The sequence below is a fragment of the Hesperophylax consimilis genome, chromosome 22, assembly GCF_061612785.1.
Source record: "Hesperophylax consimilis isolate HC1 chromosome 22, BYU_Hcon_1.0, whole genome shotgun sequence".
Classification (NCBI taxonomy): Eukaryota; Metazoa; Arthropoda; class Insecta; order Trichoptera; family Limnephilidae; genus Hesperophylax; species Hesperophylax consimilis.
In genome coordinates this window covers 19,873,402-19,892,902 of record NC_142857.1, presented here as the reverse complement: position 1 = coordinate 19,892,902, position 19,501 = coordinate 19,873,402, and the positions used below count along the sequence as shown (strand labels likewise).

At 35.1% G+C, this 19,501-nt stretch overlaps 1 protein-coding gene across 1 annotated transcript in view; it reads right to left on the bottom strand.

The window, feature by feature from the left end:
• LOC149413189 (serine/threonine-protein phosphatase alpha-2 isoform) overlaps positions 1 to 19,501 on the bottom strand; it is a 134,374-nt gene that overhangs the window by 101,909 nt on the left and 12,964 nt on the right. Inside the window, exon 3 of the mRNA XM_089645552.1 lies at positions 5,840 to 6,056. Coding sequence (XP_089501678.1) covers positions 5,840 to 6,056 — 217 coding nt within the window. The remainder of the gene's footprint in view (positions 1 to 5,839; positions 6,057 to 19,501) is intronic.

Here is a 19,501-nt window from a genome sequence, read left to right as displayed (position 1 = left end):
ATCAAGAATCTGACATAACAGGATAAAAACCGTCGAAAACAGGCGACTTTGGTTTGAATAAATTACACGTGCATTTATTTTTTACAAATACGTTGAGGTAGTCTTGATAACTGAAGATTTATGTATTATTATTTAACTCTACGAAATTAGAAAAGAAATCTAGCATACAATGATATATAGCAAAAATGTACAAGCTTTCAATGTGCAAAAATAATAATTATTGTATAATGGCCATTTTTAATGATAATGCATTAATTATACAAGGTGTTAAGGGACGTACTTGACTTACTTTAACCAGTGATTCCTGACATTATTTGGAGTAAAAAATAATAATTAAAATTTGGTTACCGATGACATATCAGATTTTTTTTCGAGTAAAACACACAAACAAATCAGTAGGTATTGGACAGTTTGAGTTAAGGGGTTGAGCAGTTAACAGTGATGATACAAAGAAGAAAAAAAATTGTTGGTTTTTGAAAAAAAAATTCACCCGAGATAATTTTTTGGTAATTATTCGGAATCGCTGGACAAGGATTATATGATATATTTTTAAATAAAACCTTCTGATTAACCTTAATTACTATAAAAGGAATCTGACTGCATTTGGGATATTTTTAATTTTAGCATTTTAATTTTTAATTACGTAAATCGAAAATTCACTTTCGTTGTATGGGATGATAGCTGGAATGGTTTCTGTTGATAACATTTTCTTTTGTTGGTATTCCTGATACGAATGGCTAGATTTTTTACCATATGCAAATACTAGGTAGGTACTATTTTAGCCAAACACGAAAAATAAAACAAAGATATTTAGGTATGTTTTATAAAATAGAAAAATTAAAAAAGGTGAGGTTATTATAGGTTAGGTTGGATTATTATAGGTTAGGTTGGTTTATTATTAGGATTTAGGTTAGGTTAGGTTAGATTGGATATTATAGGTTAGGTTAGGTTGGATTATTATATGTTAGGTTCGATTATTATAGGTTAGGTTGGATTATTATTAGGATATAGGTTAGGTTGGATTATTATAGGTTAGGTTAGGTTGGATTATTATAGGTTAGGTTAGGTTGGATTATTATCGGTTAGGTTAGGTTAGGTTGGATTATTATCGGTTAGGTTAGGTATGTTGGGTTAGGTTAGGATATAGGTTAGGTTAGGATTTAGGTTAGGTTAGTTTAGGTTTGATTATTATAGGTTAGGTTACTATAGTTTAGGTTAAATAAAAACATAATAATACCTGAATATAAATAATTTAAGTTTTTTAAGTAACATAAAGATATTTTATTTTTCGAGTTCGGCCAAAACAGTACCTAACTAGAATTTGCATTCAGAAATGATTCAAATTCTAGCCACTCGTATCAGGAATACCAACAAGAGAAAATGTCATCAACAGAAATCATTCCAGCTGTCATCCCATACAACGAAAGTGAATTTTCGATTTACGTAATTGAAAATTAAAATGCTAAAATTAAAAATATCCCAAATGCAGTCAGATTCCTTTTATAGTAATTAAGGTAACTCAGAAGGTTTCATTAAAAAATATTTCGTATAATCCGTGTCCAGCGATTTCGAATATTTACCCTTATTTTTGACAATAAATTGAGCAGTTAAAAGCCGCAAGGTAATATTTATTCTAAGAATATTATTAATTATAATTAAAAGCAGTATGGTAAGTATATTGCTCTGGTGAAAGACCACCATTCAGAATCGAAACGTTAATGGCTTTAGCTATGTTTAATGACTAGATCTGAAGTACATTCCAACCATCCTTCATCCCTCCTCACTTCCTTCAGCCTGACAACATTCCTTAAATTGAAAGTGACATAGTTCAACTGGCTCCGGGCAGCTGAGATTCTTTTGTGATACCAACATTAAAAAAAAATTACATAATACTCACGAAACAATCGGAAACTAAAACAACGGTGAACCAGATCACACGTTGACTAAACCAGGAAAACTATATACAGAAAACACGAGATGTAAACAACGACAAAACATGCAACAATGAAACTACTAAGTCAACTACAAGAGAAGCCGGAACAACGACAAAAAAGACAGACTACAAGCTGTTTAGTCCAGTCAGTGGGGGATAAAAAAGGGCTCCACCTTGCAAAAGGTTAGGTAGTAGCGATTTTCACATATGTTGTTAAGATTGGGACTCTAAAGAAAAAAAAAAGTTTTCGACCTTGGGGGGGTCGAGCTCGATCCGCCATCTTGGATTGAAGGTGCCAAAATTTGGTTTTTTCAAAATAATTATGAAGTGGTTGATTTTGCAACCAATTTGTTAAAGGCAAACTTAAAGACAACTAAATTACCTACATTTTTTGTGGAAAGTTTTTTTTTGTAAGTCTAATAGGTAACTAGTTACAGCGGTTGAAAGAAGAAAATTTTGACAAAAAATTGTAAAACTCCAGTTTTCTTGATGAATTTTGTACGAACATATTACACAATATCATTTTAACGTATTTCTACGTTACAATATACTTATATAGCATCATCCGTGTGCTCGATGACGTTGATTTGTTATAGTGGGATCCTAGTCTACAGCTGACTTGGCAACACTAATTGAGTCCTGGTTACAGGACGTTGCCTGGATGCTCGGTCACTCCCCGTATCACTCGATACGATCAAGACTTGAAAAAGCTGTTGGATTGGTTTTCTCAGCATTGTCCCTTCCCCGAAATCAATTCACTTCTTTCTATCAGTACTGGAATTGTCGGGGATGAAAAGATTTATTGACATTTATCCAGAGAAATAGGTACCGAGAGGATATCGAACATGGTTACCAGTGTTACCACGTCTGAAATTTTTGAATATATAAAATTTAAACGTAAGGACAAAGTTATTCCATTAGTAGCAGTCAACAGCAGCATCAAGGTCGGCGAAATAACTATTTCCATCAACCCGCTAATGTTGTTCCAGAGAATGTGTATTGTGAAGAAATCCGACGAAGAATTGAAGGATTTCCTTAAATTCGAACTCGCCCCATTTCCTTTGTCGCTTTTCACTGAAGAAGGAATGCGCAAAGGTACGAAATCATCATTTTATGGTGTTTTCGAACAACTTCCAGAAGGCGTGCAACTTGAAGGTAGCAAAATTAATGTTGTGGATGGAGGATATCTTTTACATAAAGTTGTATGGAATCGGAATGATTATTTTGGGTCAATTTGCGAGAAGTACGTTCACTATGTAAGAAATCACTATGGATCACATGCAGTCATTGTTTTCGATGGATATGCGCTTGATGATGGTGAAAAAAATACGATAACCGCAGAAAGACTTCGCCGATTGAAGAAGCACATGTCTGCAGATGTTCTTTTCAACGAAACAATGCCAGTTCAAGTTTCACAAGAACGATTTTTAGCCAATGAAAATAACATAGTCCGTCTGATTTCGATGCCTACAAAGCAATTTATACAGGATGATTTTACAGTTAAGCAGGCTGAAGAAGATGCTGATGAGTTGATTGTCAATACTGCAATTTTCTTGTGTTCATCATATGACGCTGTTTTCATTATTGGCGAAGACGTTGATCTCCTAGTTCTGCTGACAGCATTAGCACCACCCAAAAGTAGTATATATCTTCGCAAACCCGGGAGAGGCAAAACTTTTGAAAGACTGTATTCCGCGAATAGTATGAAATACAAAGAGGCGGATGAGAATATTCTGTTTCTCCATGCCTTTAGCGGCTATGATACAACATCGTCCTTCTTCAACCAAGGAAAAACAAAATTTTGTTCGCTTGTGCAAAACGACACAAGACTCAATGCCATGATAGGAATCTTCAAACAACATGATGCAACACCAGAAGACATAGCAGTTGCAGGAAAACGCTTTCTTGTTGCTTTGTACGGGGGTGACATGGATAAGGAAACCTTGGAAGAAGTCCGCTACAAACGTTTCGCAAAGTCGACAACAAAAAGCAAATTCAATCTTGCCTCTTTGCCACCAACGAACGACGCTGCACGGTACCATGCATTTAGAACGTACCATCAAGTCCAAAAATGGTATGGAATCCAAAAAAATCCAGAAAACTGGGGCTGGAAACGTGACACCAACGGGCTTGTTCCAGTAAGAATGACAAAGAAACCAGCACCCGAGACTTTATTAAAATTTATTTCATGCAATTGTAAAAAAGGATGCGGCGTTGCATGTAGCTGCAGGAAAGCTGGATTGAAGTGTTCTATTGTATGTGAGTGCTGTAATGGTCAAACATGCTGAAATTCGCCAGAGGTTCACATCGATGTCGAGGACGAAGAAGAAGAGATTTTGTCAATGGAAGCCCAGAATCTCAGTATCACAGGCGATGAGTTAGATGATGACATTGATGACGAAGAATGTTATTAAGTAACATAATTTATAGTAACATAATTCATAGTAATGTAACATAATTTCGAAATCTACCATCGCTGGTATATCTGTGGAGTAGACCTACTGGCGATACAACAATAAAAAATGCGCCATGTTCTCTACCTCATGGTGGTGTGGAAATGAGTTAACAAAATTATTATAATTATGTAATGAATAACCCGAAAAAATTACAAAGTTGGGAATTTCATATTTTTTTAGAAAAATATTCACATTTCCGCCACTGTAACTCGTTACCTATTAGACTTACAAAAAAAAACTTTCCACAAAAATTGTAGGTAATTTAGTTGTATTTAAGTTTGCCTTGAACAATTTGGTTGTAAAAACGACCACTTCACAATTATTTTGAAAAAAACAAATTTTGGCACCTTCAATCCAAGATGGCGGGTCGAGCTCGACCCTCCCAAGGTCGAAAACTTTTTTTTTTCCTTAGAGTCCCAATCTTAACAACATATATCAAAATCGCTACTACCTAACCTTTTGCAAGGTAAAACTCCCCACTGACTGGACTAGTTGCAACCAGCACGCAAATGAATGCGTTGTAGTCTGCTCGAGTTTAATTACTCCAGTTCGAGCAAAGCCAAAAGTATTATTGAGTATTAAGTTATCTATAATCTGTATCCGTACATGTAGGTATATATTATTTACAATCGAAATCGTAAAAACTAATTCTTCGTTCGAACCCGCTGTCAATCATCAGGATCTAGTTATTATGGACTTTCTTTAAACATTTCTAACTTGTAGCACGTATATTGGACTAAACCCTCGAAAAACGTAGCGGTTTCACCTCTGTCAAGGTCACCCAAGTGGTACACTACATTTGGTTCGTCGTGTGAGGTGTGTTCAGGTCTTGCCGGCGGATCCGCCTGCCCACCAGCTGCGTGGCCAGAGGGCTCTCTTGACCCATCGTTTGCACCGCAGCGGGAGAGCTGGATTCATACGTCCGTCACTCCTACCTCTGCCCTTCCCAGAACTTCCTCTAAGCGGTAGATTAGCCATAAAAAGGCAGTTGTTTTTTAATGTTTTAGGTTAGATTCAGGTGGGTGTACCTAATTGTATTGACCAATAGCAACAATAATTAGTCGGGGTCGACCGTAAACTATCCGATCATTGTAACCCGATCCTACCAACGATCGATCAAACTTTTTTTATAGAGGTGCCGGTGCGGCGAGCGATCATAGGATGGATAAATTAAGTAGACCGGGAATTTCGAATTTCGCAACAATTTATTAATAGATATAGTAGCCATGATCTGCGTACCTATGTCAAACGAAAGAACGGGTACTCGGGTTTTGGGAACGACGGGATATCTCTTCTCGGTGTCATTTTTTCCATGTGTAAAAGTACCCGATCAAAGTTAATCACTTCGTTAGTGGATCGTGTAAAATGATCGATCGACCCAGCTCTACCAATAACTCGTTCGATGATATTTGTAGGTGTGTAAATGAAATTAGCTTAGTACTGAACTCACCCGTAGATCCTGTTGATGCTGGCGCACTCGTGGTTGCCCCTCAGCAGGAAGAAGTTCTCCGGGTACTTGATCTTATAAGCGAGCAGCAGGCAGATGGTCTCCAGTGACTGCTTGCCGCGGTCTACATAGTCGCCGAGGAAGAGGTAGTTGGACTCGGGCGGGAAGCCGCCGTACTCGAACAGGCGGAGCAGGTCGTAGTACTGTCCGTGGATATCGCCTGGATTGAGAAAAAGTGACGGTCAGATTGTGGAAATTCAGGTGGTCAACTAATTTGTATTTCATTATCACAAGCATATTTCTACATCGACATCCCGATTGAATCGTAGGTCATAGAACTGCCCATGGATGTCGGCTAGATTGGGAAAAAGTGGTGGTCAGATTTATAACATTCACGTGATCAACGATAGTACATGAAGTGGCCGGTCATTTGAATGCAGTTTCATACGATTCAAAGGGTTGAAAGATTGTAAATATTTAGACAAATAATGAATAAATAGGATTTTCATATTTATCCCGACAGAAATGGGCTTATTAGGCCGAGTACTGCCAATGGTGTCCGTCTGAATTACGAAAAGGTGGTAATAGTTTTAGAATAAACAGATAATAGATAATATAACATGTTAAATTTTATGGCTAGATAAAATATAACTAAATAAAAAATAAAATTGCGTACACCCAGGCAATGAAGTTCAGGAGAGTCAAATGGTCAACATATTGATATTCCAATGTTAAATTGATGGGCATTCAAATCGACAACTAATGGACATCATTTCGGTGATCAAATTATACTTATTGCGGTCAGAGTAAGATTAAATTGCTATCTTATGATAGAAGAATAGGGTAACAAATAGATGTCGTTCGTTTGAAAATTAAAAACCAATTAACTAAACATCCCAGTGTCACTGCTGGGGTAGGCAGAGAGGACATACCGCACCATCGTACACACGCACCGCTCGCCACACTCCTCGCTTTATTCACATTCGTATATCTTATCATACATACTCTTGGCATGGCCCGAGAGTATTTGTTTCACTTGATCGTGCCATGTTATTCCTCGGGCGTTCAGTGTAAAATAGTTGAAACTGCATATCAAATGTGTTAAAATTGCTTTTAGGGACAATTATAGAACATTAACACCATATCAAAATTGTGTGGTCTATTTGAATTTGAATACAAAAAATAAATAATATGCCATAAAATATCCCGACCGATGGAAAATCTCAAAGGAAAATCCCTTAACAAAAGTGGCGATAAATCATGTGTATCCAAAGACCTGTGGCGATTCTTTCAAATTCTGCCAAATTATTTGAACATTCACACAAAAATATATTTACAGTAAAGTAGAACCTTTTCTCACAAAACAGCAACATGGGCTTAGAGAGGGCAGATCTACAACGACTTAATGGCATTCACGGATTATGTCTCAAATATTTTGGAAGACATCGAACAAGTAGACGTTTCGTATAATAATTTTGAGAAAGCTTTTGACAAAGTAGATCACCTCATAATTATCCTCGGATCCTCGGCATTATCAAACTGACAGTTTGATAATGCCTTCAGAGGGCGAAACAGCTGTCACGCATAATAATAATTACACAGCAGAACTTGTTTAAAAAAAAACTGTTTTTATAAACCCAATAACAATATTATTGAATATATAAAAAATAAAAAAAATTAAAATGGAGTTCTACAAATTAAACTTGATAACAATAAATAATATAATAGTAAATTGACCATTTTATGAAGCAAAAACACGATCTGTGAAGACATTTCAAGAGGACATAAAAACAGCTGTCAACAGAAGCCTCCGCGCTTAAAGAATATCATAATGCGCTTGCATGAAGTCGCATAAAACATTGTTATCAAATTTAAAAAAACAGAGTTAAAGTAATTTTTTTATTAGTTGGTACTAGAATCTTAACTTTCACATTCTTTATACAATGTGTAACAAAAACACCGTTTAACGAATGCGGAGTGGTTTTTCTCTAGTAAGGCTTATAGTGTTTTAAAAACTAACTAACAAAGTGGAGATTACCCTGTTTTGTTATAAAGAAGTAAAACAAATTATTATTATTTAATTCAGCTAGATTCCATCGGATTTTTATAGATAGAATTTGTCTGTCGTCGCCCATCTAGATGTCCTAAACGCCCCCTAATTTTATTTGAGCCTTCTATTGCCTCCCTGAAAGCTTCCAGCGCCCACAAGGGGGCGTTATCGCCCACTTTGATAAAGACTGGACTAGACGTTAGGAGAAAAATTGCTATGGTGTAGTAAACATAAGCTGCTCAATGAACATATTTGCAATCCTGATGTTCTAGAACGTATTACGTTTTATGTCCCCGATAACTTCACCAGAGCTAGACAGCACAGGTTTTTTTTCAAGAGGCAGGGAATGACTACGCTTTAAAACCAAATTTCTTCAAAGATAGACATTTTTCAGTCAAACCTCAATGAATTCAAGATTAGAATAAGTGTTTTTTTTAACACGAGGCTGCACAGCATCTGATATAATTCATGTATTTGCATGTGTTAATAATTGTAAACTTTGAGAAAAAACTGGAATCACTGTTTTTCACAAATAAACAATAAATAACTGTATATGTCGGATTTCCATTCCACATTAAAATTCTTTCATCTCGAACCCTTAGGATACGAGGGGAAGCATTAACGTGGGTAGTGCTACGACCCTCGGTTGAGGCGCAGTAAATAAAAAACTTAACTCTGTACGGCGAGCGGTTGTCGAGAAGTTCTCTTCGTGGTCGATGTATAATTTAGAGATCTGGACACTGAGGATGTGTATGTAAGATCTGCAGGTGTAAGTGTGTAAGTATCTTGGAGTGATACAAGTTCCAGTGTGTAAGTATCTTGAGGTGAATATATGGATTCCACACAATAACAACTTTATAGATTTAGTTGAATTACTTTATTTAGATAGAAGTACACTTATTTACTTAATTAAATGATAAGTACATTAATTAAATGACAATGACAATAATGCGTAGAGGTGCAGCGTGTAAGCAGCACAAGTGATGTTAATTGTGAACGTAGGGGAACAGCTTGTTCCTGTTTATATAGTATTCCACGTCTCTGGGACCGTGAGAGCATTGTGGACTTTAATCCCTAAGATGCAAAAAAGGGTCATGTGACTAATTTGAATATTGCATCATTGATTGGTTTCCCAAAATAATAGGGTTCCTTTTAAAAGTGCCGAAGAAATGAATGTTTGCCATTATAGCTTACTTTTGGGGCACCGGCTAAGATTAACAGTAATATTAAGATGTAGAAAGAAATAAAGGTTGACTTTAATTACCTAGATTTATAGCATAGGCTGGGATTATAACATATCTCCCCCCCTAAAATGAAAGCAACGGTTTTTTAAGTTTAGTTGCTGTAATTATACTTCAAATTATTTTCACTTGAAGATAGTTCTTGAAGAGGTACATCTTCGTTTTCCAGATTTGTTAAATTTCTGAATGTCATACTTGGTTGGATCCTTGTAGTGGATCGTCTAGGATTGTTACATTGATTATATATCCTGACACAACATTTATTATCGTCGTCATTATTTAAAAAGTAAGAATTAATTATTCTAAAGAATTTACAACATTTCAATAGTTTGTAAACAATAAAAATAGTTAGCATAGCAGATAACGTATAGATAACAATTTGAAATTTTGTTGAATGTTTAATAATGAGTGGCTTTGAATTATATGATTTAAGATCGTCATTGAATTGATCGATTTTATGAGATGCCAAATTAATGTCATCGTGTTGCAAGTTAATTAAGTTTATCGGTTCAAGTTCATTTAAGGTTTCATTATATTTTTTCATATTACAGCAATTGTCATCGACAATGTTTAAAGTTGGAATAGGATTAACATATTCTGTGATGAGATTACTTTTTGCAATTAATTGTGTGAGACCTGCATAGGCTCTACAACTTGAATTTAAAGTTAATATTCCGGTATGGAATAGTTTGATATCAAAAATATTATTTCTATCTTTACAGTCGATAGTTACTTTAGAAGGATGAGAATAAGTAAAAATCCATTTATTATTTTTTATAGGCTGCCATAAGATTATGTTGCCTTTGATGATCCTACTAAAACATTCATTAGGTATTTCATTAATATAAGCAGACAGTAAAATTGTCTCGCATATTGGATCGGAGAGAGTGGATAACACATCTAGATCCTTACATACAAAATTTTCATTGGTAATAGTTTTACAATTATTCTTAAAATTATCAAGGTACACATAAAAAGATTTGTCCTTTGTGATTGCTAAATATTTATGGTTAGGAATAATTAAGGAGAAGGTATTAGGGATATCAATATTTGGAACAGGTAGAGGAACTACATGAAATAGGTTGTATTCCTGCGAAGTTACTAAAGGTATTTTTGTTATGAAGATGAGTTTATCATCAATATAATAGGCAATTAAATCTGATATATCGATTAAAGAATGAATATTTTCGAGTTTTAAACTTAAGGGGAATTCTTTTCCGCTTGGTAAATGTTTAATATTAGAGTTTAGTTCGAAGTAAAGTTGTTGAGGAGTAATTATGTCTGGATGTAAAATTCCTTGTTTAGAAAATAAAATAGCATTGATTAAGGAATCAATTTGTTCATAAAAGTATTCGGTTGTTTCGAATAAAGAGCTTGTTTGCGAGATAAGTATATTTTTAATTTCTTGCATATTCATTTTATCGTGGTCTTCCTTAAAATAGTTATTTATTTTTATAATATTTTTATTCATAGTATATTCGTCATAGTTAAGTTTAGTAAGGGTAGAATTGAAATTTATGAGAGTCAATTTAGTGACTTGTAATTGTTCTTTCATCAGATTATAAATATGTTTGTCATCTGACATGACGCGTTCAATCGCATCATCATAATATTGCGCATCTTCGGAGTCGAGGGTTCCGAAAACAGCTTTAAATATTTTTCCAACACCATCGATTAAACCGCGTTTTGTGCGTTGGTTGGAAACGAGGTGTGTAATTGATTCATATTTAGTTTTACATTTTTTAATAGTATTAAAAACAGGTTTTAAAAGATCTTTGCAATTGTCGTTAGGTACGTATGATAAATATTTGGAACATGTGCTTTTAGTTAAAGCATAATTATCTTCTAAAATTCGTATTTGTCTAGGGAAGGTATTAAAATAGTCTTGAAGGACCTGGAACAGGAGAGAAAGCGCGATATGGCTTAATTCTGTTAACATGGAATCTTTTTAATGAATTATTTTCCATTCTTATGGTAACATTATGATTATTATGAACCTGTACAATCTTGTACGGTCCTTTCCAATTAGGAATAAGTTTCTTGCTTAATGATTTAGGTTTATTAGTATTTTTTATTAATATTAAGTCGTTAATTTTATAAATATTATTCGATACATTTCTATCGTAATATTTTTTAGATGTCTCTTTGGCATGTCCGATTCTTTCACGGGCAAGTGATCTGGTAATGGCGAATTTATACTTTAATTGGTTAAGATAACTTTCGTAAGTTGGGTTTGAATCTGGGTTTTCTAAAGAGCTTGGTAAAATAGGTTTATGTCCAAAGACAAGTTCGTAAGGAGTGAATTTAGTTGTACAGTGAGTACTTGTATTATATGAAAACATAGCTAGAGGGATATAGTCGTCCCAATTTGTTTGGTCGCTATCTATATAATGAGTAAGATAATCCTTTAAAGTAGAATGAGAGCGTTCTAGTGCTCCATTTGTTTGTGGGTGATAAACGGTAGTTTTCAAATGTTTTATTTTAAATAGGTTGGTAAGATGTTTCATTAAATTACTAGTAAATTGAACACCTTGATCTGTGAGGATTGACTTAGGTATTCCATAGTGAGAAAAGAATTTAACGAGGCAATCAGCTACAGTTTCTGTTTCTGTAGAGTTAACTGCATAAGCTTGAGAAAACTTTGTAAGATCGTCTTGAAATGTGACGATGTATTTATTATTATTGACAGTTTCATTAAGTGGTCCGACTATGTCGACCGCAATTCTTTCAAAAGCTTCCGTGGAAGTGGTAGTGATTTCCATTGGAGCTTTATATGCTCTCCTGTCAGTTTTATTTTTCTGACAGTGGATACAATTTTTCACATAATTTTCTATATCATCTTTCATTTTTTCCCATCGGTATCTTTCTTTGATCCGACTGTAGGTTCTGAAGAAACCTGGATGTCCGGCCATAGGGCTATCGTGACATTCTTTTAATATTACGGGAATTTGAGAAGTTGAAGGGTTAATGATTTTATTGTGATTAATATTGATTTTAATCTTTAAGTTCCTAAAAAGATATTGAATAATTTCCTTTATTTTTATAAAAGGAATGGAATCAAATGAGTTTTGGAAGTTCGGTAACGTAATTTCAGTTACACGTTTTTCAATGAGTTTAGATCTTAAATTTTTAAGTGTTAGGAAAATATCTTTAGGAGTTGCTTTGTCGAAGTAATGAGTTTTGGTAAAGCAATGAAAGTAAGTTTTCTTATTATCTGTTGATTTTGATTCATGAATACCATATAAATTTTTTGGTATTTCTAAAAGTTCGTCAGTGTCTGAACAATTGGATAATATTTCAGCACAGAAAGGGTTTTGATCATCTAGATCGATAGAAGTTGGGTATGCCATATATTTTGACATATTATTTATAAAGAATGAATCATGTTCATTAAAACTAAAAATAGTTGGTTCATTTTTATTAGAATAAAATTTCACGTAATTTTCGTAAGTATCATTATTTATATTATTTTCTAAAGGTATTGGTGATAGAGTATCATCTATTTCTAAATTGTTTGTATGTAAATTATTAAGATAAGTTTCTAAATCATCGACATTTATTTCGTCGAGACATGGTTCGTTTAAAAGATCAATAATATCTTGAGAAGGTGAATTTTCATCTTCTGTTACAATATTTATTGGAATACGAGACAAACAATCGGCATTAGAATTTATTCTGCCTGGTTTGTATTCTATTTCGTATTCGTATTCTTCGAGTTTTAATCGCCAACGTAACAATTTGCTACTGGGATTGGTAACATTCATTAACCATTTTAATGGTCTATGATCAGTGTAAATTTTAAATTTTCTTCCGAAAAGGTAAGGACGGAAATCTCCTACAGCCCAAACAATGGCTAAAAGTTCTTTTTCAGAGGTACTATAATTACCTTCTGCTTTATTTAAAGTTCTGGACGCATAAGATATTGGTAAATCTTCTCCAACTTTTCCTTGGCTCAAAATTGCACCTATTGCATAATTTGAGGCGTCAGTAGTTAAAACGAAATCTCTAGTGAAATCTGGATATTGTAATATAGGATAAGAAGTTAATTTTTCTTTCAATGTATCGAAAGCATTTTGCTGTTCGTTTTTCCAGTCAAATTTAATATCTTTCTTTAGAAGACAAGTTAAGGGTTTCGTAATTTTACTGAAGTTTTCAATAAATCTTCGGTAATAACCAGCTAGACCTAAGAATGATTTAATTTCTTTAGGATTCCTGGGAATAGGAAATTCAGACACTGCCTTGATTTTATCGGGGTTAGGAGTAACACCGTCGTTTGAAATTAAATGACCTAAATAAGTTACTTCTTTTCGCATGAAATGACACTTATCTGGTTGAATCTTCAGATTATTATCGGCAAGTCTTTGAAATATAGCTGTGAGTTTTTTAGAGTGATCTTCTATAGAATTTGCGTATATGACAATGTCATCTAAATAGACGAAACAATATAATCCTTGTAAGCCGATTAATGCGTTATTCATTAACCGTTGAAACGTTGCTGGGGCAGTCTTAAGACCGAAAGGCATACGTGTATATTCAAAATGTCCATTGGGAGTAGAAAAAGCAGTTTTTGGAATATCATCTTCGTGCATAGGAATTTGATGAAATCCGCTAACAAGATCTAGTGTTGTGAAGTATCTACAATGACCTAATTGATCTAAGATATCTACAATGTGGGGTAATGGAAAGGCGTCTCCGACAGACACGTCGTTGAGTTTCCTATAGTCTACGACTATTCTCCATTTAGGTTTTCCTGAGGAGTCATTTTTCTTTGGTACAACCCATATAGGAGCTGACCATGGTGAAACACTAGGTTGAATAATACCATCTTCTAACATTTTATCTATTTGTTTATTCACTTCTTCCTTATGTACTTCAGGGTATCTATAATTTTTCGTATGTATTGGACTTTGAGTATTTGTTATAATTCGATTGTTTCTGCTATCGTGGTACGAGAACACGCCGTCAGATGGAATGCAGGAAAACACTTCTTCTTCTTGACATATAAATTTATTAATTCACAATATAATTGCAGAGGATCTTATTTTCCTCTGCTAAAACTTAAACTGAAAGAAATAAAGGTCTAGTTTCCTCTATTCTTCAGTTTTCCCTAGGTTTACATAAACCTAGTAATTATCTCACGACTGACTGCCTAGGTACGCATGTACCTACCAGTTATTTCAACACTCGCTCCTCCGTAGGTACGTCTGTACCTACCCGTTATAGCAATACTCTAATACTGTCCTTTTTCTGGGAGGTATCTGTATTTAAACTAAATTCTGAAGGACGTTTTACAAAAATAAAGATGTTCCACCCGCTCGTTGGCAAACAACATTCTTAACATAAATAAAATGCACTTAACTATTATTAATGATACAGACGTGACTTAAACAATACAAATATTTTAAAGGAATTATTTTAAAGGAGATGAAACTTTATTTGGGGTTTTTATTACTATGGGACAGGGGTGGGAAAGGTATTGGCAAATATTTTTAGGCATAATGGTTTAACTAGGGTCATCATAAACATATAAAGCGAACAGCCCTATTTGAAAGCTGCCGCCGCTTGCAGTAAAATGTCACTAATTCTTAAATCATAAATGATACACAAACAAGACAATATGTTTATAAAAATACCAGGCCAATGAATTGTTTTATTGTAGGGTCGAATCTGCAAATGTGGGAAGCTACACTAGCTTTAAAAATACGAACTGTGAGAATGCGCCTGAAGGCTAAATTTTACTGAGCAATATGTAATAGTCGCATTCTGGAAGATACATACCTCCTCCCGTGAAGGTACTTCACAAAATAGGCAAAGAATGCGACTGTTATCTTCATTAGGTACCTACTCTACTGCTTGTCTACGAAAATTACCAGTTAATTTTATTAAAATATCTGAAATACAAATATTTATGCTACTCTTAAAACTAGAAATTCCGTGGAATATGTAAATCTTATGACTAAAAATTGTGTAGTAGGTAATGTCTTAAAACTAGAAATTCCGTAAAAAATGTAAATCTTATGACTAAAAATTTTGTAGTTGGTAATGTCTTAAAACTAGAAATTCCGTAAAAAATATTTATCTTAGGACTAAATGGTTGTAGTAGGTAATTTCGCATTCACCTCCCCCCGTGAATTCATTTCACCTAGCGGATAAAAAGAATGCGATGGTTGTATCTTCAATACTGCTACTTTAGTAGCCGGTCTGCGAAACGTACCGTGATTTGTTTGAATATCTACAACGCGAACTTGTCCATCGGCTCCGGGGTATACTTTTACTACCATACCCTTTGGCCAGGTATTCCGGGGCAACGTGTTGTCACATAGGATAACTACGTCGCCTACCTTTATAGGTGGTATCACGTCATGCCATTTAGAACGTTTTACCAGTGTAGGTAAATATTCTTTTACCCATCGTGACCAAAATTGGTCGGCAAAAAATTGTGCAATACGCCATTGCTTTTTTAGGCATAAATCGCCGTGATCAAAGACCCCTACGATTGGGGTGTCATATTTATAACCTAACAGGAAATGATTTGGTGTTAGACTTTCAAAATCCTTGCTATCGAGAGAAACGTGTGTGAGTGGTCTACTATTAACTATATTTTCTGCTTCTAACAGCAATGTGTGCAAAGTGTCCGGGCGTGGTGCTTGCTCGCGTAATATGGCGTAAAACGTAGTTTTAATTGATTTTATTAGACTTTCCCAGGAGCCTCCGTGGTGAGGAGATCCTGGCGGATTAAATTTCCAATTTATTTTCCTTACCGACATTTCGTTATTTAATTTGTCCTGGTTTAGAGATGATAATGATTCTGATAATACCTTATCAGCACCTCTAAGGTTTGTTCCATTATCACTCCAAATAGTTAGCGGGTAACCGCGCCTAGCAATAAAACGTCTGATTGCTAGTATGGCGGAATCCGTAGTCAGGGAATCCGCGATTTCAATATGCACGGCTCTTGTTGATAAACATGTAAACAAAACACCGTACCGTTTTTCATTTCTGCGCCCTATTGTAACTATCATGGGACCAAAGTAATCCATGCCTGTGTGTGTAAAAGGACGTATATGATGTTGTAACCTTTCCATAGGTAAACATCCCATTAGAGGTGCCTGTGGTTGGGCTCTCTTATTTTTGCAAGTTTGACATAAATATTTAATTTTTCTAATAGACTGACGCGCATTAAGTATCCAATACTTTTGTCTTATTGCATTTAAGACGTGTTCAACTCCACCGTGGCTAGACATCTCGTGAAACTGTGTAATTAATAATTGAGCTAACTTATCTTTATTGTCGAGAATTATCGGGAAGACTGTACTTAATTGTACGTCTTCAATCGCCGCAATCCTACCCTGTATGCGTATTATTCCATTTACATCTAAATACGCACTTAATTGTCTTAATCTACTATCTTTTGGCAATCTTTCGTTTTTGGATAAAATTATAATTTCTCTATGAAACGTTCTTTTCTGAGACTCTTTTATAAGAAAATGTTCTGCTGAAGTTAAGTCATCAGCAGTAAGAGAATTATTTTCTGCTTGTTTGCCTCTACATTTGTTAATGAATTTAAAAACGTACGCTGTAGCTCTTAATAATCTTGAATATTTGGAGAATTTATTTAAGTCTATGAAACATGCCGCCGATGTGGTGAGTAAGATAGCCGATGGTTTTAACTCTAATAGTTCTTTGTTTATGCTATCACACTGTTTAGCCAAATTCTCTTGCGGCCATACTTCTGGAGGTGATTTTAGGAATTCGGGACCAGAAAACCATCGTCCCTCTAATCCTAAATCTGTCATTCTAGTATCTCTGGTAGCCTCATCTGCTATATTATCTTTAGTTGGAAGCCACCGCCAGCATTCTGAACCAACTGTTTCATCCAACTCACCTAGCCTATGCGCAACAAAAGGCTTAAAATTTCTTGAATCAGATTTTAACCAGCACATTACGGTTTTTGAATCTGTCCAAAAATGTTTCGAGTTAAAGGTGAGCGTGTGTTCACCGATTATACATTTATATAATCTACTACCTAAAAGGGCTGCTTGCAATTCTAAGCGCGGAATTGACATCGGCTTGATTGGGGCTACGCGGGTTTTGCTAGCAATAAAATTTACGAAGACCTGACCATTAGCATTTTGAACACGACTATAAGCTACACAACACATTGCCTTTTCGCTCGCATCACAGAAAATATGAAGTTGTCTGTCTACGGCGTTTTCACCATCGCATAAAATCTCGTAATACCTAGGAATTTTAACTTTACTTATTGACCTTAAGGCTTCCAACCACTGAAGCCATTCATTAAAATTACGATCATTTAATTTCTTATCCCAGTCAGTACCCGACCTCCATACATTTTGCAGTAGTATTTTAGACCGAACTGTCAGGGGTGCTAAAAACCCGGGCGGATCGAATATTGTCATAATGACTTTCAACATCTGCCTTTTCGTGGGTCTTTGCTTCCCAGAAATAATATCCCCGGGAATTTTTTTGAAGCTTAGATCGAATGACAATGTGTCTGAATTTGGATCCCATTGCAAACCTAATGTTCTCTGTATGTTTTCCTCACCTTGTTCGAAACAAACAACATTCTTCGACCTGTGGGCTACGGGAATGTTTTCTAGCGCCTCTGGCGCGTTACTTGCCCAGCCGGTGATATTAAACCCGCCTTGAGCATGTATGTATGTAATATCTTGTATTAATTTCTTCGCACTTTCTACTGAATTTACACTATCTAAATAGTCGTCCATGTAATGTTTTGTTTTTATTGCTTCGACGGCCTGGGGAAACTGAGATAAAAATTGATCCGCGTTTTTATTTTTTACGAATTGCGCCGAACAAGGTGATGATTTTGCGCCAAAAATCATTGAATTCATAGCGTATACAGACGGGGCTACCTTACGATCTTTTCCTCTCCATAAAAACAACTGAAACGGTGTATCTTCATCAATAATTTTTATTTGTAAAAACATTTCTTGGATATCGGCGGTAAATGCAATTTTATTTTGCCTAAATTTAAAAAGCATTACTAGCAGAGAATTATATAGATCGGGCCCGGTTAAAAGCCTATCATTCAAAGAAATTCCCTTTGATTTTGCCGCCGCATCAAATACAACCCGCAGCTTTCCTGGCTTATTTGGGTTGTAAACAGCAAAATGTGGTAAATAAAATTTATCCGAGCTATCCGGATACCTACCACTGAAATTGAATTTTTTTTCATATCCTTTATCTAAATAATGTTGTATTTTGTTGCAGTAGGCTTCCGCAAATTCAGGGTCTTTGTCCATTCTCTTTTCTAAAGTTTTTAATCTATTTTCCGCAACCTGAAGACTATCAGGAAAATATCTTTTTTCTTCCTTCCACAGCAAACCCGTCTCCCAATGACACCCCTGACTAGCGCGTTTTGTGGTACTTTCTAACAGGGAATATGCACGTTTATCATCTTTGCATATTTTCGGGCTCACTACTCCCATCTCGTCTATCTTAAAACTCTCTTTGATAATTTCATGCAATTCGCTATTTTCGTTTTCCTGAACATGAAAATTGAATTCCACACTATTTCCCGTTTTATTTGAAATATGGCCGAGCGCGACCCAACCAAGCTTTGTATAAGATAATGATACTTTATTTTTATCTCCCTGAACTATTTTTCTGGAAATAATTAATTCCCAGTTGTTTTGCCCAATTAACATTTGGGGTTTTACATTCCTATCAAAGCGAGGAGCGTTCTTTAAGTGTTTATTACTCGCAATGTAAGAATTAGATAGCGCCATTTGAGCTGGTATCTTTAAATCCCGAACGGTTCGAGCACTAGCTATGTACGATTCTACTTCGTTTTTACCTTTTATTTTTACATTTATTGACATAGAATCCGCGTTGTTGGAGCTCATTTCATTGACTCCATGCAATGAGAGGTCACTAACTGGTCCAGACAAACCGATTTGTTTGGCTACTTCTTGGTCTAACAATGTGACGGTTGACCCATCGTCTAATAGCGCATGAATATCTCGGCTTCCGAGTGGCCCGTATACCGTAATCGGAATAATTTTTAAAAGTACTTGATTACTTTCCCACGTGTTTGTGACAACTTCATCGGTTTCCACCCGATTGTGATTAACCAATAAATCATGAAATTTTTTGTTTGGTGATTTTAAATTTACTTTACAATTAAAACGGGAATGTCCGTACCCTAAGCACTTATAACAAACATTATTATATTTAGCAATTTCCCATCTTTGCGTTATTGGGACATTTTTAAATTTCTCACATTGCCAAATCTGGTGTTCTCCTTTGCAAACACAGCACGGTGGTTTTCCATTATTAGTGGTGTGATAAAGGAATTTTTTTGACGTATCGTACGAACGTTCGAAATGATTA